The following is a 27,459-nucleotide window of genomic DNA, read 5'->3' on the forward strand; positions in this document are numbered from 1 at the left end:
TATCGTTTTGAGGAGTTGAGTCCAGGTGTAATCACGGTACGGCCCAAGTTCCGTCACAGATGATTGCTTTCTTTGCCCATAATACAAATCAGGCAGTTTCCTTCTTGTTATCGGAATCTCATATTTGCATGATTAGGAGTAAAGATTTAGTTTTGTAAGATCGATAAGCGAGATATTTGTATTAGTAGCCTAACCCATGTGCTAATTTGAAACAGATGGATCTCATTTCTAGATCTAGACTCGTTTAATTGTTGAGAACTAATCGTGAACTTGATTGATTTGCAACCAGTAAGCAACCGCAACATCACTTGGTGTTAAAATGCTTATGTGAGTTTGTGTCTCTAGGGTTTTTCCGGAAGAGAAGTGCTGGATATATTTGAAAGGTTTTTTGGCTCACCATCCTTAAGTGGTGGAGAACATTACCATCATATTAATTGTCGTTGGATGAGCTGGACGTAAATTACTTGCATACATAAATATCATAAGTCATATTCATCCAATCGATGTAATTAAGCCTTTGCCTTGTGGGTTGAAACTCAAGCACAATTCAATTACAAACTTGAACAACTCAATTGCAAACTAGAACGGCTTGATTTCGACCCAAAAAACAAAAAACAAAACAACCTTGAGCTTGAAGTGATGTTTATATGCACGTGCGCATTTAATTCGGCTAAATTACAGACTACAGAGAACGAAATTCAAAATCGAGTGGTGAGCACGTGCATATTTAATTCATTTAAATCATGGAGAAGGGAATTCAAACACGAGGAATTCCAACAGGAATAGAAAGGGTGGAGCACAGCAAGCACTGTCTATCTTTGCAGTCACAAAATTCTCCGACTGACACGTCAGCCAAAGCAATCTCTGAGAGTGGCGCGCGAGCCTCGCAGCCAATGAGAAGCCTCCTTCTTCAAAACACTCATCCGCCTTACTTGCCACGTGTCCTCCCCACCTCCACCCCTTTCCCTCCCTTTTCTTCTTCGTTTTCCTCAGTTGCATCTCCCTTCCTCACTCCCAAACACTCTCCGTCTGTCTGTCTGTCTGTCTTCTTCTGCTTCTCTCTCTCCCGGGCATGAAGATTGGAGATTAGGGTTTTGATCAAATTCCCGATTCCTTCACCTCAATGGCTGCTCGTTCTCTACCGCTGCCGGAACTCACGTTTCTCTCACCACAAACCACTCCTAAACGCCGCCTTTCTATTTCTGGAGTTTCTCTCTCTAAATTCTCTCGTAATGGATACCCAAGGTCTGGTGTTCGATCCCGAATCAGAGCGGTTAAAGAGGAAGGTGTTGTAGTTGAAGAGAGGATCAAGAAAGTCAATGGTGTCGAGTTGGGTGGTAATGGAGCTGCTGCTGCTAGTACTAGCGGTAGCGGTTACGGGTCCAATGGCTCAGTCAACAGCTACTCCAATGGCAGTGCGGGTGTAATTCGAAGTAAGAATGGGGCAGTTAATGGGAGCTTGGTGAAGTTCGTGAGTGGCAATGGAGTGGCAGCGGAAGTGGTGCAAGGAGTTCAAGTGTTGGAGACGAAGGAGGAAGGAAGGAGGAAGAATATTGAGGAAATTGGAAAGGAAGATGCGTGGTTTAAGCAAAGCGGGCTGCCAAAAGTTGAGGTATGATTCCATGATGTTGATTGATTGGATTGTCTTTATGGGAACTGCGTGTTTGTGCTAAGTTATGTTGAGAGTGTGAATCCCACATCGGGGAATTAAAGGCTTACGTAATAGTTTGAAGGCGTGCCTCTCTGCCTATTTCAATTGGTTTAGGGTTGGATGCTCCGAGTCAGCATTTCCGCAGAGTTTGTAACAAAACATTGATTTCGAAAGTAGATGGTAGATGTTGGATTTCAGTTGAATTCCTAATTGGATTGAATGCACAGACAGAAAAATTATTGATCTGCATTTGGATCGGACTAGAATTCTAATTCACATAGAGGTTTATTTTGTAGTGTTTAAGGTTTTGATTCTAGCTTTAATTGTTTTTGTATAACATTCAAGCTGTATCTATTAAAGAAACAGTTGTTTACAGATTGTTCTTAGTAATAGTAATGGTATAGGTAACTCTGAAGCTGGCCAAATTTTATTGGATGAGGAAAGGATGAAAGATGTTTAACAAGTGAAGATGGAAACTGAAAGAAAAATTGTTCATGCAAACCTTAAAAGGGGATCATTGATCATTTTAGAGTTCTTATTCATGCTTTAATGACAAATAGATGCTTCTAGTACTTTATTGCGAACAGTGTCTTGTATCTGGATTCTGGGGGGAGAATCTACTCTATATAGCATTGTGCATTTGAGTTGGCTGTATAATATTGAAATGGCTTCATTTAATAACTTTGTAGGTTGCTTCATTTGAATTTTGAGGTTTATTATGTGCACAAGTATGCCATAGTAATATGGTACTTTTGGTTTTTTCAGGTCTCCGTTGCTCCTGGTGGCCGTTGGAGTAGATTTAAAACTTACTCGACAATCCAGAGGACCTTGGAAATATGGGGATTTGTTCTAAAATTCATCATAAAGGCTTGGTTGGGCAATAAAAAATTCACTTATCGAGGTTAGTCACTTCCTGTAGAATGAAATTTCATGAGTTCTTTGTTTTGGCTTTCCAATTGAGTAATTAACCAAAAATGTAAGAAACATTTCAAACTGGGAAGTCCTTGCAAAGCTCATGAAATAATAATTTTGGAGCCTTATTTCCACTTCCCATGGAAATGCTTTCTAATTTTACAATCTAATAGTATGTTGTCAGTTTTGGAGATAATTAGCACAATTTGAAGTTAACCACAATGTACCTTGTAACTGGTACCAATTTGATATGGTGGTGGAAGACTCTTTGGTTTTGGTACCAGGTACCAATACACAGTACATTGGTACCTGGTACCAATATACAGTACATTTGTGCTGGTACCAATATACATTACATTGGTTCCTGGTACCAGACAATCTATATACATTTCAATAGTTAAGAAGAAATGCTTGGCTTCCATGTCACATGATTTTGAAGACTAGAGTACCGTACATGGTTTAAGTTATGATCTGGATTATAGCTCTGGAATAGTAAATCCTTGTAACATTATTCAAAGTAGGGGGCCTAAAAATGTTATTCAATGGTACAAGTAATAGTCAGTCTTGATTATGTGCAAATGGGAGGTTGAAATTGCTCCATTCCTTTAAGCTTTGGCACAAGTTGTTAATGGGATGCGAATTTTGTTAGTTTTACTGTGGAAGTGAGTGATGCCTCGATTGTTGTATGCATGAACAAAATATCAGGTTTTTATTTTAATTAATTTTTCACGGTAAGGAACCAGGAGTGTTTGTGGGATAAAGTTTGCATTTGGTCATCTTTGTGGTTTCCACTTTCTCTGGATTTTGGGATATACCTTTCTTTCTTATGAAGGCCGATTTGCAGTGTACACCCGAACTCTCTCAGATATAATTTTGTGAAAGTACATAAAGGACAATTATAGAAACTGAGGGTGCTGGTGCCATGGCAGTGTCCATGTCATCTGGGAATTTCCATGGGAAACACCCTCGAGAAAAAGGAAAAAGAAATTGGATGGGGTGCTGCCCAATCAGCCATACAATACTGAGTGAGCTAAAGATGGTGGATCGGCGGAGCAGTTTGGGCATGATAATCACACTGCCTAATAATTCTTTTGGTCTTTCTTATAAATAAATGGTTAATGGGAACTAATCTTCTCGGAATATGTTGAATTTTATTTGTAATCTAGAATTCTTTTGATTAGGCATCCCTCTGTAAGATAGCTACCTGTACTATTTGGTGCTTATATCTAATTTAAAGGAAACAAATGTTCAGGGGGAATGACAGAGGAGAAGAAAACCTTGAGGCGTAAGGCACTTGCCAAGTGGCTTAAGGAGAACATTTTGAGATTAGGTCCAACATTCATTAAAATTGGCCAGCAGTTCTCCACAAGGGTGGACATTCTTGCCCAAGAATATGTTGATCAATTGTCAGAACTTCAGGTTGGAAATTCTTTAATTCAATGTCAACAAGATTGCACATTCCTACTGTATGCTTCTGTTCTTATATCAGACTCCTAAATCTGTAGTTCTTCAAGTTCTTTCCTGTTCAACAATTATTTGTTGGAATTTGAAGCCTTGACTTGTGATGCGTCTTCTGTTTTTGTTTTGTTTATCTTTTTCACTCTTTTGCTATCATGTTTAAAATTTGGCTGTGCAAGAGGCTGGGATTTGTGAGATGACATCCTCTATGCTTATTATATTGTCTGGGTTGTTGTTCCCAGATGTTTTAATCTATTCTCTAACTTATCAAAAATTGAAAAGAAAAATAGAGTTTTTGAGAGGGTAGAAGAAGAAATACATTCTTATTTTCTTCTACTTCATAACTCAAATTTTCTTGTCAACTGAAAAAACCGCATTTTTTTAGTACGGGAATCTAATATTGCTGTATGTTTTAGTACTATACAATGCTGTTAGGGTAGCAGTTGTCTCTGAGCATGCTGAATATGTAAACAGTGATGAAAGATTTGCTTTTTCTTTTAATCATGTAAGTTAGCTTAAGCCTCTGTCATTTATAGACACTTGCTCTGAGCACACCAAACATGCAAAAACATCATGAAATATATGTTTTTTATTAATGAAAAAAAAATTATAAACCTAGCTTAGTGAGCTTAGTGAGCTTTGACTTTTAGTTTTCTTTTCTTCCACTTTCCATACTACACTGTTTATATCCAATCCGCTACTTAATGTAGTGCCAAATTTTGTTTGTCGTATCCTTTCTAAAAAACTATCAGTTACCTATCTATTTTTAATTGGTAATTCCTAAGGCATAACTGAAACACGGTTTAATTTTCAGGATCAAGTTCCTCCTTTCCCATCAGATACAGCTGTTTCTATTGTTGAAGAAGAGCTTGGTGCTCCGGTGGGAGATATCTTTGATCGGTTTGATTATGAACCAATAGCTGCTGCTAGTCTTGGTACTCCTGATTGCATTTGTACAGTTTCTGATAGCAAAATTTGTGCAAAAAAACGAGAAATCAGAAAATGAAACTAGCATAATTGTTTTATTTATTTATTTATTTTTTATTTTTAAAAGTTATAGTCCAGTTTTATAAGAGACAAAATGTAAGAATATGGTATCATCCTTTATGCAGGTCAGGTTCACCGTGCAAGATTGAAGGGACAGGAAGTTGTTGTTAAAGTACAGAGGCCTGGACTCAAGGATCTTTTCAATATTGATCTTAAGAACCTGAGGGTCAGTTTCTCATATTGGCTTACAGTTCTAGATTAGGACTATCAATTTTGGGATTTTTTGTACATGTTCACTTGATGCCTTTCTTGTTGAATGTGAATTCAACTGTATCATTAGATCTCATAACTTTCTCTCTATCCGTTTGGTTGTGTCTTGTGTATTATGTGCTTGTTTTACTATGTTGTACATGAAATACACGTGAAGGTTCCTCTTGATCTTGTGAAGGCAGTGGGAATTCTGATGAACATTGTCATATTGTCATTTTCTTTTCCAGGTAATTGCAGAATATCTTCAAAAAATTGACCCAAAGTCAGATGGTGCGAAGAGGGATTGGGTTGCTATCTATGATGAGTGTGCAAATGTTTTATATGAGGTGTTGAGATCCACTTTCGTTGTTTTAACCATTTTGGCACTAAATAGTGAGCCAAAAGGCACATAAATCTTGTGTTTTTTTTTGGTTTTGTTTAGTGTAGGTAAAGGTCACATTCTCCACAGTGGCTTCTGTTTCCCTCTACATAATACGTTGAACTCTTCATGGAATAAGATGTCATCCATGTTGAGTGTAATGCAAGGATATTGACTTGGATGAGTAAAGGTGTAGGAAGACATGGAGTAATAATTATGAACTCACGTGAGGGAACTTAGGTGATATAGATACAGGAAAAGAGGTCAATAATAGATGGTTCAAAGTCCAACAAAGACAAAGCAAGGCAATTGAATATTGAATTTTTGTTCTTGAAAAGAAACAAATTTTATTGTTCACAGCTTGACAGCATTCTTAAACTTTTTAAATATAGATTTTTTTTTCTTTCTATTACATGGTAAAGATAATAATAGCAGATAGTTTATGCTCATTTGTCACGTGCAAAATATAGAAACAGAAAACTTCAACAGTAAGTTTTCCTGATTGTATTGAATGAATAATTCAGTTACACAGGTGTCAATATATATAGCCTTAGCTGCCTTAGGCTAATTACAAAAGTACCCTCAACTACCTAAACTAATCACAGTTACTAACAAAAACAATTACATTTATCTTTAACAACTATTTAACAGTAACTATATTGGATGACTTATCATTCTCCCTAATACACCCCCTCAAGCTAAAGGAGGAATCAGATAGGATTCCGATTGGAAGCTTGGAACACAAATAAGAGAATCTGCTTTTAGACAAGGATTTGGTGTGAAGATCAGCCACTTGGTCATCACTGCGAACATAGCTGACTTTGATAAGCTTGGCAAGAACCAACTCCCTGATGTAGTGGTAATCAATCTCAACATGCTTAGTTCGAGCATGAAAAATAGGATTAGATGCCAAAGAGATTGCTGAAATATTATCACACCATAGATGAGGCAGTTTAGGTAGAGAGAACTTAAGATCTTTGAGGATTTTGCAGACCCAAGTTAGTTCTGCAGCAGTATGTGCTAAGGAACGATACTCAGCTTCGGTAGAGGAACGAGCAACAGTGCTTTGTTTCTTTGCACTCCAACTGATGAGATTAGAACCAAGAAATACACAATATCCACTAGTAGACCGCCTATCAAATGTGCAGCCAGCCCAGTCAGCATCAGAGAATGCTGAAAGATTAATGGGACCTTTGGTGAACCATAAACCATGAGAGATGGATCCTTTAAGAAACCTGAGAACCCGTTTGGCTGCTTGAAGGTGTTGTTCTCTGGGAGCATGCATAAATTGGCAGATCTGATTAACAGCAAATGCAAGATCTGGGCGAGTCCAAGTGAGATATTGTAAACCACCAACTATAGCGCGGTATTCAGTAGGATTGGATAAGAGAGGTCCGCTATGATCCAGCTTTTGAGAGCCAAGAGGAGTGCAACACGGTTTTGCACCCTCCATATTCGATTTCTTGAGAAGATCAAGTAAGTACTTGGTCTGATGTAAAAAGATTCCTTTTGTGGATCTGTGGACTTCCAACCCCAAGAAATAGTGTAAAGGACCAAGATCCTTCACTGGAAACTGAGTACTAAGCTGTTGGATAAACTGTTGGCAAAGCTGAGAGTTGGGTCCGGTGACTAGGATGTCATCCACATAAACGAGGACAATGACCAACTGAGGTCCATTAAGAACAAACAAAGAAGCATCAGATTGAGATTGATGAAAGCCAAGTGTTCGAAGAGCTTGAAACAGTTTTTCAAACCAAGCTCGAGGGGCTTGTTTGAGGCCATATAAGGATTTCTTCAACTTGCAGACAAAGTGTGGAGAGGTAGGAGCAATAAAACCAGGAGGTTGTTGCATATAAACATCCTCCTTTAAATCACCATGAAGAAACGCATTGCTTATGTCTAATTGGTTTAAAAACCAATTATCTTGGACAGCAAGTGTAAGAAGAATTCGAATTGTGACGGGCTTAGCAACAGGACTGAAGGTTTCTTGGAAATCAACTCCTTCTTGCTGGTGAAATCCCTTTGCCACCAAGCGGGCTTTGTATCTGTCAATGGTTCCATCAGGATTTTTCTTGATCCGAAACACCCATTTACAACCAACAACATTCTGAGATGGATGAGATGGAACAAGAGACCAAGTGCCTGTGTTTATTAAGGCATTATATTCATCCTGCATTGCTGCTCTCCAGTGAGAATGCTTTGAGGCTTGCAAGTAAGTACTAGGAACAAAATCAAGATCAACCGGAAGTGGGTGTTTGGTTGCTGCATAAGCTCTAGACATGTGAAGACCAGCCTTAGATCTGGTAATCATAGGATGTGTATTCCGAGAAATAGGTGGTGGCCTTGACTGTAGTGGTGCAAGAGAGGAGTCATTGAGAGAGACAGAACTGGAGGAACTGAGAGAATGATCCACGGACTGAGTACAGGAAGAAGGCTCTGTGGAAGATGGGATCTGAGTAATAGGTTGAGGTACAGAAGGACACTGTGGTTCTGAAGAGTTATTGGCTGGAGGAGAAGGAGAGACATGTTTGCTGAAATGAAGATCCAAGGATGGTGAAAAATCAGAAGATGAAGTTTCTGAAGTGAAACTGTTGAGTGGCAGTGATTTAAAGGGATAAGTTGTTTCATCAAAGACAACATGTCTTGATATGTAGATCCGAGTGGTGAGAGGATCAAGGCATCTATAGCCTTTATGTTGAAGACTATAGCCCAAAAACACACAACTTTTGCTCTTAGCATCCAATTTGCTGGGAGTGTAAGGTTTAAGCCATGGATAACATTGACAACCAAAGACTTTCAGTTTAGAGTAATCTGGAGGTTGATTGAAGAGAAGTTCCCAAGGTGACTTTGTAAGACCAGAAATAGGAAGTCTGTTAATAAGGTAAATTGCAGTGGAGAAAGCTTCAACCCAAAAAATCTGAGGAACATGAGAAGCAACAAGTAATGTGCGAGCTGTCTCAACAAGATGTCTGTGCTTTCTCTCTGCACAGCCATTTTGTTCAGGCGTATGAGGACAACTGAACTGATGTAATATACCATGTGCACGAAGAAATGAAGCAAGAGAATGACTAGTAAATTCACCCCCTGAATCTGAACGCAGAATCTTGATTTTATTTCCACTGAAGTTTTCTACATAGGTTTTGAAAGTAACAAACGTAGAAAATACATCGGATTTAGACTTCAATGGAAAAAACCAACTGTATTTGCTAAAATCATCAACAAACAGTAGGTAATACTTGAAGCCACTAGTAGATGTAACAGTAGGTCCCCACAGATCACAATGCAGAAGCTGGAGACTCTGAGTTGTTGATGAAGAAGACACTGCAAAAGGAAGCTTGTGATTTTTAGCAAGCGCACAATCTGAGCAGAAAAAATCAACAGTCTTCTGGCCTTGCAGTGGAAGATTATTAGTGGATATAACTCTTCTAAAAATTGAGGAGGAAGGATGGCCGAGGCGCTTGTGCCATACAGGGACAGGTGCTTGAATGCTGAGAAAAGCTGAAGGTGAAGTGGGAGAACTGGTGGAACTGTGAAGAGGATAGAAACCATCCTTAACAGGGCCTTGCAAAAGCATCTTCCCCGAAATGCGATCCTTGACAGTGGATCCATAAGGGTCAAGAGTCAATGAACAGTTATTATCCTTAAGAAACTGATAAGCAGATAAGAGATTATGTTTTATGAAAGGAACATGTAAAACATTTCTCAGCTTAAAGGAAGTATAAGGAGTGTGCAGAGATGAAGAACCAATATGATGAATAGATAGTCCTTTACCATCTCCAATGTATACTTTGTCTTCTCCAGTGTAAGGAGTAGGAGAAGAGATGTTAGCTACATCATTAGTGATGTGAGAAGTAGCTCCAGAGTCAATCAACCAAGGCTGAGAGGGTTTTGCTGAATGATGCACACACATAGCAGCAAGTTTGGCTGGAGGAATTCTACCACAGATATCCAGATTCATTCGATCAAAACAATCAAGTGCCTCATGACTGGTAGATCCACAAATCTGACAAGTGACTTTAAAATTGGAAGGACCTTGATAATTGTGAAAGCCTTGATAATTGCGATTGCCACGATTGTTGATGAAATTACCCCTATTATTGTTATGAAAGGTGCGATTGCTGCGATTTGAGGAGAAATTACCTCTAAATGTCTTACCACGATTTGAGTTAAATCGAGAAGCAGGATGAAATGATTGATTTTTAGCAGCAAAGGCAGATGGAGTAGGAAGCAGGGGAGGCTGAGATTGCACTGAGAATGCTTGAAAGGGCTCAGAGGATGAAAGAACAGCCTTGCGACGGGTCATAGACAACTCTTTGGTGAGTAAGAGACCATGGAGTTCATCAAGGGATGTAGAAGAGAGCCGCAGCATGATGGAGTCAATAAAGGACTCGAATTCATCAGGTAATCCATGTAGAGTGGCAGCAATTAGGTCACGATCAGACACTGAAGCACCAGCAGCTTGCAAGGAATCAGCAATTTCCTTGATTTGTTGAAGATACGCAGAAATGGACTGAGAACCTTTCTGAATCGATTGAAGTCTGGACCTTAATTGATGAATGTGAGCTTCCGAAACTCCACCAAAACGCTGTTCAAGCTTTACCCAGAGCTCACGAGAAGAAGAAACTCCAACCGTGAACGGAATGATCTCTTCGGACAGGGTAGAATTAAGCCAAATCAAAAGATTTTGATCTTTTTCATACCAATCCTCAAAGGCAGGGTTCATCGAGCGATCAGGCAAGAATGGCGAAGGACAAACCTCAGTGCCGTCAATAATACTAAGAAGCTTGTATCGCCTGAAAATTGGAGCAAACAGTGCTCGCCATGGCAGATAGTTGGAACTTTTCAGCTTGATCGGCACCATACTGCCAATGTTGTGAATCGTCAGAGAGGTATACGAATTCAGAGGACTCGGATTGGAAGAGGAATTAGGGTTTTGAACCGAAGGAGAGATGACCGGAGAAGACGATCCAGTCGGTTGCGACGCAGATTGAGCAGCCATAGCTTGCAGAAAACAAGATTCAAGAGAGATCGAGAACAAAAAGTGAAGAATCAGAGAGAAGAAAGCAAGAATCGATCAAGACACGATCGAGATGACGTGCGGAAGAGAAGGTCGGTGCTGTAAAGCAGAATGGCTCGATACCATATAGAAACAGAAAACTTCAACAGTAAGTTTTCCTGATTGTATTGAATGAATAATTCAGTTACACAGGTGTCAATATATATAGCCTTAGCTGCCTTAGGCTAATTACAAAAGTACCCTCAACTACCTAAACTAATCACAGTTACTAACAAAAACAATTACATTTATCTTTAACAACTATTTAACAGTAACTATATTGGATGACTTATCATTCTCCCTAATACAAAATTCTGTGTTTAGTAAATTGTTGATAACTTATTTTCAAAACATTTTAATCTTAAAAACTGCCTTCTTAAAGACATTGTGTTTGTTCCTATTCAGTAAATGATAGCTAATAATTATAAAGTTTTCCAGGAGATTGATTATACCAAGGAAGCTGCTAACGCTGAGCTATTTGCCAGTAACTTCAAAAACATGGATTATGTCAAAGTCCCAACAATAATATGGGAATACACTACACCACAGGTTTTAAGCTTTCACCGCTAAAGATTTTTGATCCTCTAGATGTTATTATGCTTATTAAATCCAACTACCGATAATATAATTATCAGGTTCTGACAATGGAGTATGTCCCGGGGATCAAGATAAACAAGATACAAGCTATAGATCAATTGGGCCTTGATCGGCAAAGGTCAGTACAGTTTCCTGTCTCTTATATTCTGGGTAAAATCTTGTTAACTTGTGACCTCTTCTTATCTCTCCTGTTGCTTCTAATATCAATTTGAATTTCCTCAGGCTGGGTCGATATGCTGTTGAATCGTACTTGGAACAAATTCTGTCTCATGGGTTTTTTCATGCTGATCCTGTGAGTTTTTGTTGTTTAATTCAATTTTGGTTCTAAAGCATGATTTGGATGTCAAAACATAGAAAACTGGGAAAACCTCAGAAGTATGGGTGTGGTATGAGAAAATACCTACTCCTCATTCATGGTCATCAAATTTAACAATATGGCCTCTTGTTTTTTAGTTCTCTTATACGTCATGTCTGTGAAATTCTGTAGTTTAAGAGGCAATTTTTGAAACTATTGCTTCAGATGGCAAGAAATTTGCATAATTGCAGAAAGAAAATTGTCCTGCTCAGATGCATAAGCAATCGCTCATGGCTGTCAGATTGGGACTTCTACTGATTTATGTGCTCTACCCTTTCAAAGTTTTAGGGATCAATATATCTGTTGCACTTGCACATAAGAAAGCTGTAGTCTTCATGTTTCTTGATTACACATTTCGGGATTCCTGTCATTTAATACCCGCTGCCAATGTGTAACCACAATTTTCTTTTACTCTTAATGCAGCATCCTGGCAATATTGCTGTGGATGATGTCAATGGTGGAAGGTTGATTTTTTATGATTTTGGAATGATGGGAAGGTAAATCCTTGATTGTGTTTGCTAATCTACAATCTACCAACCACCACTCTCCAAGTTTTAATTTATTTTAATATGTATCTCAATATTTATACCTTACAGTATCAGCCCAAACATTAGAGAAGGTTTGCTGGAAACCTTTTACGGAGTTTATGAGAAGGATCCAGATAAGGTTTTTTCATCTTTTCCCCGCATTTTGGTTTACTAAGTACGGTTCATTATACCTTGGTGGTCAGGCAATCAGAATTACAGTTGGCTTACATTAATTATACTATGGTTCGAATGTCTGGTTATGATCTTCAAGTGACGGAAACTATTTTAACTGGTGCAGGTCCTTCAGGCAATGGTTCAGATGGGTGTTCTTGTGCCTACTGGAGATATGACAGCTGTCAGACGAACAGCACTATTTTTTCTTAACAGGTGCTTCTGATAGAGAAGAATTAGCATGATTCCATTGTTCATTCCTTAATTAATTTGTTGAGTCGTTCTTTCTTTTTCTGTACAAAATTTAAATTCACTATTATTGAGGAATTTCAGAGCTACTTGGGGTATAATGCCTCCGTAGTAAATTAGAATTATATCCACATGTCTGCTATATGTAACTTGCTAGATAAGGCACTATATCAGCTATGGTTACGAATGGAGTTATTTATACCAGTTCGAATGTAAGGAAGTATTTATAATGGTTTGAATGCAGTTATTTGTATAGTTGTCAATTGTTTTACGAGCTGGGGTATAATTTACATTGACTGACAGCCTGCTCTCCTTGTTTTTGCAAGCAAGGTCTTAACCTAAACATACTGTGTTTACTTTGATTAGTAATTCCGTAATTTAAACTCTATATCTTGAGTTCTTTTCTAATGCTCAAATTTTGCAGTTTTGAAGAGCGACTTGCTGCACAGAGAAAGGAGAAAGAATTGGCGACAGCAGAGCTTGGGTTTAAAAAGCCATTGAGCAAGGAGGAAAAGATAATGAAAAAGAAAGAAAGGCTTGCTGCAATTGGTAATTTACCTTGTTTAAATCTTGTGTCTATGTTAGGGTTCTATACCCTACATAGTTTTGGTCTTAACAACTCAATATTTAATGGAAGAGTTGGAGGCTGAGCTTTCTTAGTTAGCCAGACCTATGTCAGGTATTAGAATTTAAGTCAAGTCCTGTGAAAATTTGATGCTAAATTAGTAAATTTAAAGCCATGTTTTGTGGGATAGAATGGAAATGAATTGTACTCCTTTACAGTCTCTAGCTTCTTGTTTAATTTAGTGAATAAGAACCAGTGAGCTTTTTCATTGCTACATTCATACTGGAGCCAGTTTATGCCATGCCAAGTTTAGACAGGATTAACTGAAAATTAAAAGACTTCGCAGTCCACAGAGATGTATAAGTTAGTAGGTAGCGTTACTCTCGTACTTGAATTTGGTTTACAGTTGAACAAGTAATCAATGAACACCAGGTCCAGTAATCATATGTCAAATATTTTCTAATCTGGTTAAACATGTTCCTTATTATCATGTATTCTATATTGTCTAAATAATATTTTGGGGTTTTCCTTGTGGCTACCTTACTGATATGAAACTTGGAATTATTCTTTTGGGTCTTTGGTTTAAGCTCAGCCACCTGAGCTACTTAAATTTGATGTCTAATTAGGGGTCTTTTAAATTAAACATGCTTATGCACCAAGTTTGATTATGCTAAATTTTCCAATTTAAATGATGTAAAATTTGAGTCTGGGCTCCAACTGTAATTAAGGGTACCAAGTTTCTGTCCAGTAGCTGGATTTCCAGGATTTGTTCGTTGTGAATAGTGGCTTGCATTCTTCCACTAAGCATTGATGTTTGATACTGAGTACCTTGCATTCTTTTAACAGGGGAAGATTTATTAGCCATTGCAGCAGACCAACCCTTCAGATTTCCTGCGACATTCACATTTGTTGTCAGAGCATTTTCAGGTACCGTAATAGAAACACGGTGGACATATTTTTGTTGGAAATATGTTTTCATTTTACTTTGTTTATGTAATGTGTTTATATGTACTTACAGTCTTGCACACAGAGATATATATTTATAGGGGGCGGATCTGTGGCACCACCCTTTTTACACAATTTTTTTACACACGTTTTTGTGGGGCCTACTCCGTAATGTATTTAACAATCCGAACTGTCTATCTTTTAGTAGACATGATATTTGACGGAGAACCTAAAAGATAGATAATTCGGATTGCTAAAATACATTAGAAGTGGCCCCACAAAAACGTGTCAAAGTTGTGCAAAAACGTGCCCCATATTTATATGTTTATATCGTCCTAAAAGGACTTCTTTGTTTTCTGTCTTTTCAGTATTGGATGGCATTGGAAAGGGTCTTGATCCTCGATTTGACATTACTGAGATAGCCAAACCGTGAGTTTAGTTTAGCTTTAAAACCATCCCAAAGTTGTTCCATAAATACCTTCAAAGATTTGGTAACTGTTCCTTCCCTTTATTTCTGACAAGGCTTGGACACTCTGCCTTGTAGCTATGCACTGGAATTGCTAAAATTTCGTGAAGCTGGAGTTGAAGTCATTATAAAGGCAAACTCTTGACCATCTATATTAAATTTCATATTGTACAATCTTTCTAATACAAACGCTATTCTTACACTAAACTTATAAATGTTCCAGGACCTAAGAAATAGGTGGGACAGGCAGTCGCGTGCATTCTATAACTTATTTAGACAGGCTGACAGAGTTGAAAAGCTTGCTGAAATTATCCAAAGATTGGTACCAACTGATTTTTTTATTTGTGTGCTAAATATGAATACTTTGAATATCTTGTTATGATTTTCTCAGTTGTGGATGTCCCTTGTTTATTTATAGGAGCAAGGTGATCTGAAGCTTAGAGTTCGGACTTTGGAATCTGAGAGGGCATTCCAGCGGGTTGCAACTGTCCAAAAGACTGTAGGAAATGTGAGTTGAGCTTACTCATGATCTAGTGGCATATACATCATACATCTATGTTGGAATTTGTTTTGATGTATCATATCCTGACAAGAGAACTCTGATTTGAATTTTCTTTTCTTTATTAGGTTCCATTAGATATATACAAAATATACTTTGTTAAAGCCTTGCTGAGCTTTGGCTCTATCCTACTCACGTCTGCAACCATGGAAGGAGTTTATTTTAATGATTTATACACATTTTCTCATACGTGTATGACACTGACATTATCTCTTCCTCGTCAACAGTGGGGGTAACATATCTGGATATCAAATGAACCAGTTTTCACTGTAACATTATTGAATGACTTTCAAAAAAGTTCTTACAGAACAAAAAAATAAAAAGGCAGAAGACCCACATTGACAGTTTGGGAAAAAGAGAAAAGAGGTTTCGATTACTTTTCTGAGTCATCTTACTAGGTGCACGTGCACAGTTCCGTATCTCTCTTGTCTGCTAAAGCTTATATGAAAAATATCATATTGTACTGATGTATTATTTACAGCTTAACTAGTTGAACGTCTCTCTTGTCTGCTAAATCTTATAATGGCATGATGTCTACTTGGATTGATCTTTACTTTGACTAACTTGCAGGCAGTTGCTGCTGGAAGCCTAATAAATCTCGCAACAATCTTGTATATTAATTCCATTCGAGTAAGCTATCAAGTTTACTTTTGGTATCTATGGCGTTGTGTGGACTCCCTGTTGTCTGATTTTATTCAGAGCTCAATTCTGATGGTACTTATTTATTTTCAGGTTCCTGCCATTGCAGCATATGTCTTTTGCGCATTTTTCAGTCTTCAGGTTCTCATTGGCCTCATAAAGGTGAAAAAGTTTGATGAGCGGGAGAGGTTGATAACAGGAACTGCTTAAACAATTGGTGAGTGAAACGTGTTCTATTAATGTAATCTCTCTTTTTTGGTTCTTCATCCTTGAGATAGAGAAACAAGGTTTCAAATGCAAATAGAGCCCAAGCTTCCATAAAGGGATGCTCCAAAATGCGGTTTCTGCTCATGTAGATAAGTTTATTGATAAGTGATATCATATTATTACTTTTCTTATGCTCATTGTTTTATGTCTTCGTGTTTGTAATGGATGGAAAAGTTTGGCAACGTGTTGAATGACTTATATTGTCAAACCTTGTCTGGGATGATTACTTGATCAAACCCACCAACATTTGTCTCTTATATTGTTAATGAATCTTATTGGGAGCAGCCTCTCCATAAATGGGGGTAAGGCTAGCCGACATTCACCTCTCCCAGACCCTGCGTAAAGCGGGAGCCTTGTGCACTGGGTACGACCTTTTTTTATTGTTAACGAATCTTACCACATCACTAACAGGAAAACGATATGATCCATATGATATAGATGGGTCTTAGAGAAACCAAATGGGTGAGTACGGCAACCCGTTAATTGTTAGAAATTCTTTGTAGTCAGTCTGTTAATGTCTGTTAACGTACAAGAATACCTTATGTGATTGCTATTTGCAACTACAAGTACACTTATTGTTTGCTCTTTCTTATAAACATATTATGTTGCATTTTTCAAGGGGAGGGAGATCCAGCGCACATCATTTTACAGGTCAACCTTCTGATTCTTGAAGAGAATTAGGATTGATCGTGGGAATACAGACTACACCCCGGTTCTTCCAGAAACAATATGATCTGAACTTCCATCTCACAGGTTTGTTTAGAATGGATGTGTAGAAGCTGAACACGGGGGCTTATTCATCCAAATTTTATTAAGAGTTAGATTTGTACCTGTGTTAGTGTTAGGTTAGGTTCGCTGTGTCCCAAAATTACGTTCCTAAATGTGGTTATATTGAAGGCGTGTCGTCATTTTTCGGGTCAAGGACTGTATAAGGCAGCTTGCTTGTTGTAGTCCTAACAAAGTGTAATTTGTAACAATCTTTTAGCTTAAGAGCCTGACATTGTCTCCCATAAAAAATTGGCCTGGTGGGATCAGGGATGTGCATAATTCTTGTATAATGTTGTATCGGACAGATTTTGTTTCGAATAAATTAAAGTTGGCCAAAGTGTGATATAAAGTTTATTTAACAAGTTTTCTATTTTAAATCAGTTGCATTTGTAAAACTTACAAGTTTGTTGCTTGCCTTTTGGCTTTCAGCAACAAAATAGACACTAATGGTGGTGTACTATTTGCACATATGGTAATCATCCACCGCACTGGTGATATTGGTTGCAAGAGTGTCGTAAACAATTTACATGACAAGGGTACATCTATGTGGACAAAACTTACGACTTTCCTTCATAGGCACAAATGTTACTATATCCATGTACCTGTGCTACTAATAGTGTTGTACTCGTGCCATATTGGTCGTTGTCGTGCTCCTTTTTCTTTGTGGTTAATTGTCTTCACAAGCTGACAGAGCTGCTGACAAGGATCCTTGTCACTGTGATCCATCCATCCAGCCCAGCGGGGTTGCTTTGCTTTTCCCTGTTTTTAATTATTGTAAGTTAGGGTTTTGATTTTGTGATTCAAAATCCCATCGCAAGTCAATCTGGCATCATCATTCTTTGCTGGAATATATTGTTCACATTTTAGCTGAGATAGCAAATATTCTCTCATTCTGCTGCCAACCAACCTCGCCCTCCATAGGTAATGAAAGAAAATATCACTCTTGTCCAACACTCTATCGTTTCATTAACTTCTCGATAGGAAGTAGTGCATAATGACTTTATTGGAGTGCTAATAATAGCTTGCTTTTTTAACCGTCCAAATTATAGTCATGGCTCTTATAGTTTGAGTGAAGTTTCACTTTGACAGCAAAATTAAAGAAAATCTCCATTCTCAAACTACAACTTATAGGCCATTTGATAACCATTTTATTTTTAGTTTTTGTTCACTTTTTGTAATTTAAAAACTTGTTCGTGTTGTAGGCCTATTTTACTGAGGAATTATAGAGATAGGGTGCGGCAGCAATAAAGAGAAGGAAGAGAGAATTTGGTGATTTTGTGGTGTGATTTCTCACCCTCTCGTGCGTTATTTATAGTGCTTACTGCTTAGGGAGAGAGAATCTTACTCCCCAAGGAATACAATTACAATAATCTACTAGGATTTATACAATCACATTCCTAACTAATTTAAGATTGCAACCCACCCCCTTGAGTGTGTAAATTCAAACAAATGTCGCATCAAATCTTCAGCGATGAAGAAGTGGTTGATGAAGTTGTCGGCACAATGAGTGAATGCTAATCTCAAAACAAACGAACCTTGCTATGGTAAAACCTAGGCTAGGATAAAACCCATAATCTAAGGAGAAAAGTGACAAGATGCATTAAGTAAAAAACTAAACGCCTTCAGGATGCTAGTAAAACGCGCACAAGGGTATGACTATCACAGGGATAGGTGCCTCATCAAAACCTCGTTAGGTAGTGAAATATCAAAGAGAAAAAAGCTCCTATCGTAGGAAAAAGAATACAAGGTCAAGATAGCTTACTACTGGGTACTCCCTTTCAGTTTGACAAAACTTCCAAATGAGAACCAAATAAGATAATTTACACATACCAATTCCTTTGGCATGCTTCTAGAAGACAGACTTTGGCAATGATTTCGTGAGAAGGCCGACAAGATTGTCTTGTGAACAGATTTGCTCGACTTCAATCATCTAATGCTTTTGTTGTTGATGTGAAAAGAATAATTTTGGTGCAATTTGTTGTTTCCTTTGATGTATTTGTTCTTGATCTGGTCGATACATGCGGCGTTCTCTTCATAAATCGTTATAGAGATGTCAATGACGGAAGAAAGTTTGCTAGTACTTTGAATATACTTAATAATAGCTCTCATGCAGAAGCATTCATGAGTAGCTTTGTGTAGGGCAAGAATTTAGCATGGTTCAAAGAAGTCGCAACTAAGGTCTACTTGGTTAACCTTTAAGATATTAAGGTGCCTCCAACGGTAATGACATAAACCGTTTGAGAGCGTGCCTTGTGTGGGTTAAATAAACAACTTGAATCAACATAACCAACAAGGCGAGAATCAACTCAAGAACCAAAGGGTGCAACAACTCCAATCGAGGACGCATAGGGATAGAATAAGTCCAAATCCGTAGTACCTTTGAGGTAACAAAGATGTCTTTAACAACAATCCAGTGTCTACGTGTAGGCACTCTTACCAAAAGATTAACATCGAAGGAGATGCCCAGTCTAGTGCACTGAGCTAAGTACAATAAAGCACCAATTGCACTTAGGTATGGAACTTCAGGCTACAAAATGTATTTCTCATCATCTTTAAGACAAATGATCTCGTTTTGCATCTAGCGTACAAACAACCATAGGAGTCTTAAAAGTTTCGATTTATCCTAAACACCTTTTAGGTGTAGTTCGATTGATGAACCAGACTACCATCCGAACAACGCTCAAGCTCCAACCATGACAATTTCACAAATCGGGAATGTGACTTCTTAATAAACATGCATGGGCATAATTCATTATTCACATATCCCTTACTAATCAAATACTCACTCAGACGGTTATACCATATATGCCTGGATTGTTTCAATCTGTAAAGTGAATGCCTCAATCTAATCAAGAGGGAGTTTTGTGGTTTAACACTGTATGATCCAATCAATGTAAGTCCTTCAGGAACTTTCATATAGATTTTTGTATCAAGATCCCTATAGAGATATGCTGTTACCACATCCATAAGCTGCATATTCAGTTTTTCAAAAACTACTAAACTGATGAGCTAGCGGAACGTTGTAACATTCATTACGTAGGAATGTCTTCGTAATCAATCCTAGAGCGTTGAGAGAAGCCTAACGTCATAAGGCGTGCCTTATATCACATTATTTCATTCTTCTTATTACGTTTCCCAATGAAAACTCACTTGTAGCCAATAGGCTTCACATGTAAAGGTGTAAGAACTACGAGTCCAAACAATATACGTTTTGCAAGTGAATCAAGTTTGACCCGAATTTCTTGTTTCCAGCTTGACCAATCAGTTCTACGTCCACATTCATCAATGAAACTCGGGTTCAATATCATCTCTCATCATGATATCAGTAGCTACTATGTATGCAAATGCATCGCTTACTATAATCTCATTTTGATTCCAAACCTCATCCAAACTAGTATAGTAGACGAAATTATCACAATTCTTGGGAGCAGATTCATCACATCAAGGATGCTTCCGTAATCTAGAATAACATCATGCATTGGAATTGTTGAGTACGCGATGGTCGGATTCAAACTAGTTTCACTAGCTTGTTTCGTGGGCTTCTTCTTATGGGATTGTGAATCATTTAGACCAACAGGTCTGCCACGCTTCATGATATGAGTAGATGATTGGCTAGCCGCCAATGTACCGGGCCGAACAGCATGTGCGGCCAAACATCCTTCAGAAGTAGCTCGTCCTTCGGGGGTGATGTTTCAACATATGTTAGGTACATTTATCCTAGCAAGCACATTTGTAGTAGGTATATGTGATCTCGTCGCTTTCGCTAGTTTAGTAAAAGCAACCGCCATGCTTTGAGCAACACTTTGTAGATCTAAAATACGTTGCACTTCAGTTTTAGATTGTGTAGTGCGAGATCTAAATGAGACATAGGGGGACTAATCCAACTATTCGTGGCATTCTTCAAGAATGTTAATGTTCTTATCACCCCTATAACGACATGAAGATTGTCTCATCAAAGTGAAAATCCACAAAACATGTGTTAAAGAGATCGCATGTCAAGGGCTCTAAATAACGAATAATTGATGGTGAATCTTAAACGACATTAGATTCCCATTCTTCTTTGAGGATTCATTTTGGTACGTAGTGGCGGTGCTATAGGCACATAAATTGCGCCACCTAAACATGCGTAATTGCAAGAAGTTAGGCTTGTACCAGTAACCAATTTTAATGATGAAAAAGATTGGGTGGTGGTGGACTTCAAGCGGACCAAGTTGCATGTACAATTGCATGGCCCTAAGTAGAGATTGGAAACTTGGTGCGCATGACCAAGGTCTGAAGGATCAATTAAAGATGCTTAATGAATGCTTCTGCTAGGCCATTTTGGGTGTGAACATAGGGAACATGATGTTCAACTTCAATCCCAACTAACTTGTAATAATTGTTGAAAGTCTGCGACGTAAACTCTCCAGCATTATCCAATCGAATCGACCTAGTCGGATAATCAAGGTGGTGAGCTCTAAACTTAATAATTTATGATAGGAGTTTTGCAAATACAACATTGCATGTGAACAGTAGGAAAACATTTGACAAACGTGTCGATGCATCAACCAACACCATAAACTATTTAAATAGTCAGAATGGTGGTTAAATAGGTCCACAAGTATCCCATTAAATCCTTTTAAGAAACTTCGGGGGTCACGAGTAATCTTTGTATTTGAGGGTTGAGTTAACAATTGTTCCAAAGTAATCAATTGCTCTGGAACTCGAACTCCTAGCAGGCCACATGGTGGGCCTCCATGGCTTATATGGTTGTAGTAAACAATCCATTCGGGAGGCATTCCATTTTCTAATGAATACATTTATGGACATATTCATATGAAGTGATACAAAGATATTCCAAACCATTCTCTTCAGTGGTGTCAACATGATAGTTATTCTCTCGAATATCCTTAAAGCTCAACAACGTTCTTCCTAAATAGGATGAGTAAAAGACCTCTTTAATGGTTAATTCAGTACCATGAACAACATTATAATCGCAGTGCCATACCTCTCATTAGGTTGGATAGGCCTCAAATGGTTGTTAACGGTAAATTTTTAGCTACGAAGTTAGTAAAATAGTGGTGTTCACGCTAGATGGTGTGCGTGATTGCACTATTTGTCTAACAACTAATATCCCCATAAGGCATACCTAGAAACAAATTAATTGAATTGGTCACATGTATAAGGAAAATTTGAATTCTATTCATTCAATTAAATATTCAAGAAATAATATCCATAAAGTAATTGTCTAAAAATTTAAAATAAAACACCAAATAAATAATCCAAATACATAGGAAATTGTTTGTAAAAATTAAATCAAGAGAAAATAGGGGATTCAACCACTAAGGGGAACTTGAACAACATGTCTAAAAAAGCTTAATCTAATCTTTCATAGAAGCGGATGCCTCATGAAAGTCTAAAATCTCCATGGCAGTATCTCATGATTGACCACATGTACAAAGTTTGTCTCAATCTTCTGACAATGTGAATGATATTCAGCAATAGCTTGAGGAGAAGCTCGGCAAACGCATGACCAATGTTCTTTTGAACCACAACGATAACACATATCAAGATTAGTAGAAGCTTGATTGGTTTGAGTTTTGCCTTTATTATTGAAGTTGGAAGCCTTGGAACCTAGTGAATTGTGCTTTGGGGTCAGATTCCTCCCTTGGAACCTAGGGATTCGGCCCTTTGCCACGACCATGAAGCCTCTTAAGTCCTTTGTGACCTTGAGAAGTGGTGGCTTGCGCTTTAGGTGTAGTGTCCGAGCCAGTAGGTCTAACTTGATGATTCCACATCGAAAGCTATTTTTTCTTTTCAGCAAGTAGTAAGACATATCAAATTCGAAAACTTAGTGAATTTATGTGCCTCATATTGTTGCTGCATGACAATATTGAAGGCATGGAAAGTTGAATAGGTCTTCTCCAAGATATCTTGTTCAGTTAAGTCTCCATTACAGAACTTGAAAAGTGATCAGATTTAACATACTTCGAAGTTGTACTCATGCACAGACTTGAAGTCTTGGAAACATAAATAATGTCAATTATGTCTTGCTTCAGGTAAGAAAACATCCTTATTGTGATTGAAGCGCTCTGCCAGAGTGAGCTAGAGAGTGCGTGAATCCTCTTTAACGACATATTTGGTTTGTAGTGAATCATGCATATGTGTTTGGGTGAAGATCATATCAGTTGCTTTGTCACCTTCACCAACCGGTATGTCCATAACCTCTTTAATGGTGGCTTTGAAACTTTTGACCGTGAGATGAAGCTTCACATCTTGAACTCATTTCAGGTAGTTTCGACCAGAAACTTCCAAAGCGGTAGAGTCGAGTTTGCTTAAGTTTGACATGGCGCTACAATTAAGAGAACAAGATTGTGGTTAGTCTTATGAAAAAGTAAATATCTATAAACATAACGTAGAATCTTCTAGTTCTACAGACATGTTTTTGTTTAACTTTCAAGAAAAGCTTTAGGTTTCATGGGTGTATGTTTTGTATGAAAACTTCGGGTTTCAAAGGCATTAAATTCAAAACTACCAGTTTGATTTTAGATGAACTTCATGTTTATAAAAAAGGTACCTGCAAGAATACAAGATACAATATACAACTAGTGTAGTGATTTCGGGTTGCTATGGGGACTCAATGTGAGTAGTTTCGGGACTATGAAAGACTGTCAACAGTTTAAGGAAAAATAATAAAATATTGATTCGTTAATTTATAAAAGTGCACTATGGGCCAAATTTTTTTTTTCTGTATTGAAGGACTGTAGGTCACTAAATTAATTCAATAATGGGCCCAAATAGGAGTCGACAATGGAAGCAAGAAAAATAATGATTCGGCCTTTAATATGATTGTATGGTTGTGGGCTAAATAAGTGGGAAAGCCCAAAAATTGGTGTGGGTTGTGAACAACACACCCTAGCAAAAATTAGGCGTGGGCTGGAAGCAAAAGAAACCTATAAGGGGCTTGGATTGAGAGTAGGTGGCAACCTAGCAACACAAGGCTGCAACTTTGCAAGGAAAAGGCCCTGCACAGGGGTTGGGCCAAGAAAATACCCCAACAACTTGGCCTAAAGAAGAAGCCTAGAAACATTTGGCTTGGGTTCCATGCACAGCAGGCCTAAAAGGCTTGGACTGCAAGACCAAGACACCAAAATGGTGCTGTTTTGGGGCGGCTTCAAGTGCATTTGGTAGGCGCAGCATGGCTCGACTCAGCTCGGCTTTAGGTCGTGCGAAGTGCACATCAGCTCGGCTTAGCTCAATGATTAGGGTTTTGAAAATGAAACTAAATTTACTATTTTCTTGTTTTTCCATTGTACTGACACATTTCATAATAGCAATATCGAATAATATAGTAAAATATAATATTACATAGCGAAATCAACATAATAAAATTATGCGCATGTATGAACAAAATATATATTGAGTAGCACATGCCCTTTATCCAAAGGGGTCTCTATTTTTGGTTAAAAATGGAGACTAATTGTAGGGCCCACTTCACGTTGAACTTCAATGATCTAAACCATTTATTTTGTAGTCTCGATTCATAGATCATCCTTGCAAAAATTCAATTTAATCCTAAATCATTTGCCTATTTAATTATCATGATGAGATTTCATTGTTTCTTATAGAACAAAGTGTTCGTCAATTTCTTTGAACTCAATTAGATGTCTTAATTATTTCTGATTTGGCTAATATTTTGCAAGGATAATCTATGAGGTCCAATTTGAAAAATAGACGGTTCAAATTGTTGAAGTTCGATGTGGTGTGGGCCCCACTACTAATCCCCATTCTTATAAAAAATAGGAATCCCCGTTCTTATAAAAAATAAGAATTCCTTCCCTAAAAGGCCTCATTGAGCAGTATAAGACAATATATAAAGCATTGGTAAATTTGAGGGTTCATGCATTATGGTGAATGTTTTCATGCAATTATGGCTTATAAAATATCGATTTCGTGTTTCTAGAAGAATTTGGATTAGATGGAAAAGATAAAAGCCTTTGAATATTTGATATTGTGTTTCTAGAATATCTTGGATTGGATGGAAAAGATAAAAGCCTTTGAATGTTTGATGCAGAAAAACTCATCAAAAAACCTTAAGTTTATTTGCGCAGCGGTGGGAGCATGTTGATAAAGTATTGTAAGCCTATTTTGGGTGCATGCAATAATGTCATAGACTCATAGATTCATTCAACATTGTATAAAGTTGAGTCTTGTGAGTTGAGAGACATGGGTAGCACTAAGGTTAAGTTGAAGTAGGAAAACATTACTTATTATAATATTAATTTGACACCAAGTTAAGCATTAGTTTATATGATTACTTAATAGTGCAATGAGACGATATATAAGTTCGAAAATCTCATAATGGTCCAAAATCATTAATTAAATGCTTCTAAATTATCTTGTAAAGGTCATGTTCCCATGTCTCTCTATCTCTGTCTATCTTCCTCTCAATATAAAATCTTAACTTGGTCGAAGCCAGGTCATATGCACTCAGATTACAAGGCAAACATCACATTAATTAGTCTCTTAATTTCATCAATACAACAGGTGTGTCCAAAATATATGTATGAGGACAAGATTTCACTTATAATCTCAATTATGAAGTTAAAACATATATTATTTTACAACTTTTTTTTTCATGATATGTAGTGCTGAGTTGTCTAGAAAATTAACGGTTAGGTCTTACATAGAGAGATCTAATGAATTGTAATGATTGAATCTTACATAAAACTTGTTCCACTCAATAGTACGTACATTGTAGCAAGACACTTTACTGAGTGTTAATGATATAATTATAATTAATGACCATGGAATATAGTCACTCATCTTTAGTCACAAAATGACCAAGAGAACGGAATTTGCCAACTTCAAGAATGCATATATGGTGTTGCAGTGCTTTAGGCAAAAGAAAATGCGAATTGTTTTTGTCACAGAATTGAGGACCTTCTGGTCGTTCGTCATACATTTTTGTACTGTTTTGTTCGAATAAAACTGTTTTACATCCATGCTTGTTATGCTCTAAGACAATTTTTCTATATTTCTGTTGGTTAAAAGGGCTTTGCATGCTTCAGAGCTGGTTCTTGTGGCCAAAGCAAGATACGAGAGAGAGATGCTGCAAGTTACATAAAGATAAACTAGTCCTATTCTCACTCTTTCTCACTCTCCCATATGTACATGCATATACAGTAAAACCTCTCTAAAGTAATACTCTACAATAGAGTACAGCCTACTCAAAGTTATAAAAAAATTTGGTCTCAACATGGGACCAGTTATGTATTCGAATAAATTCCATATTGTAATTGTTTGTACCATACTTAGGGCCTCCGTATTTAGACCTCGTATAAATACTCGGGGGACTCAAATGTAATTATGTCATAAATGGAGGTGCACATATGTAATAAGTAAGGAGCCTTTATTCTATAAAAAGGCCTCCTCACCCTCACAAACCTCAAGTCTCATATCCCCAAAGAGAGGCTCTCATCCTCACATACAAGCTCTCTTTCCCTCACAATCCTCTCACAAACAGAGAAATACAATATCAGTGTGGACGTAGCCCAAACATTGGGGTGAACCACGATACATCTTGTGTTCTTTACTTTCTTGCAGATTCACGGTCGGATTTACGTTGTTCCAAGACCCATTCGATTTTGTGCATCAACATTTGGCACCGTTTGTGGGAAACGACACAAAAAATCATGTCGGTTTCTCTTTCATTTTTTCATCTCACCACCATGAATCTGCAAAAACCCAAGAACCCAAAGCTTTCCCAGAAAACCCACAGAGCCACCTTCTCTCTCACCCAATCTCTAGTTCGACTCGGACGAGTGGATGGATAGCATAATAGGCGGTAGGGATTCAACAGATAGTTCCAACTTGCCTTCTGCTTGCGATACATGGCAGGGGAGCAATTCTGATTTCGATCTCTACGGCGCTGATCCGTTTCGACCCCACTGCCCGAGTTGACTCAGCAATCCCTGTTCTCCACTGTCAGATCTCAGCCGAGTCATATTCTTCGAGACCCAAAACCAATTGCCAGCGTGGATTCCACCGCTACCACAGCAACTACACCAGGTTTTGGTAAAGGAGTCCAAATCAACCGACCCTCAGTCACTCCAAAACAACATCGTCGGAGTGTCGTTAAGGTCGCCCAAGATTGAGTCAGAATCGCCGCTGCTAAAAGCCCTCTGTTGCTGCGTTTTCACTTTTCACACACCAAGCAAAAACAATAGAAAGTGAAAAATGCCTTGTCGTCGTTTTGCCCTCGCTGCTGCTTTCGTCCTCGTAATCCTTCCTCATATTCAGGGTTTGGCGAACGATGAGCAGCACGATCAGATCTCCATACGATCATCACCGTTCGAAATAGCCCTGGAAACCCTTCAGGTGCAAATTGGGTATAAGTTCAAAAAAAATTTGGTCTCCTGCGCCGTGCCATGACCCATGCCTCCTTCTCCTAAGAGAACAACAAGGCACTGAGCATTTTGGGTGCCAATGTCATAGAAACATCGGTCTTCATGAGAGCACTTGAAAGCAACCTTGAGATATCTGCAAAAGAGTTGAACCGTCGCATTTCTGAGGTCTCAAAAGTAGAATCTTCCTGTGCTGCTGACAGGAAGTGATTGGGGTTACATCTTCCTTGCTGTCCCCCTGCCTCACTATCCCTCTTGGCCTCAGTCCGACATT

The 27,459-nt window shown here is 38.0% G+C and overlaps 1 protein-coding gene across 2 annotated transcripts; it reads left to right on the top strand.

Moving 5' to 3' along the window:
* The first annotated feature begins 710 nt into the window (after positions 1-710).
* Positions 711-17,137, top strand: LOC103454713 (protein ACTIVITY OF BC1 COMPLEX KINASE 8, chloroplastic). Of its 2 annotated transcripts, XR_532045.4 has the most exons (22): positions 764-1,612; positions 2,417-2,552; positions 3,816-3,982; positions 4,836-4,956; positions 5,134-5,234; positions 5,506-5,604; positions 11,131-11,241; positions 11,328-11,407; positions 11,512-11,581; positions 12,068-12,141; positions 12,241-12,310; positions 12,470-12,558; positions 13,016-13,140; positions 14,003-14,083; positions 14,470-14,530; positions 14,646-14,700; positions 14,791-14,889; positions 14,986-15,075; positions 15,697-15,756; positions 15,859-15,982; positions 16,444-16,494; positions 16,652-17,137. XR_532045.4 is itself a non-coding variant. In XM_008394315.4 (21 exons), the coding sequence occupies exons 1-20, from the start codon at positions 1,124-1,126 to the stop codon at positions 15,973-15,975; spliced, it is 2,295 nt and encodes a 764-aa protein (XP_008392537.2). In that variant the 5' UTR covers positions 711-1,123; the 3' UTR covers positions 15,976-15,982; positions 16,652-17,137. The 2 variants fall into 2 exon arrangements, 1 of the variants encoding a protein (XP_008392537.2); XM_008394315.4 differs by lacking the exon at positions 16,444-16,494 and having other exon boundaries at positions 711-1,612.
* Positions 17,138-27,459: the final 10,322 nt, after the last annotated feature.

The sequence above is a fragment of the Malus domestica genome, chromosome 01, assembly GCF_042453785.1.
Source record: "Malus domestica chromosome 01, GDT2T_hap1".
NCBI lineage: Eukaryota > Viridiplantae > Streptophyta > Magnoliopsida > Rosales > Rosaceae > Malus > Malus domestica.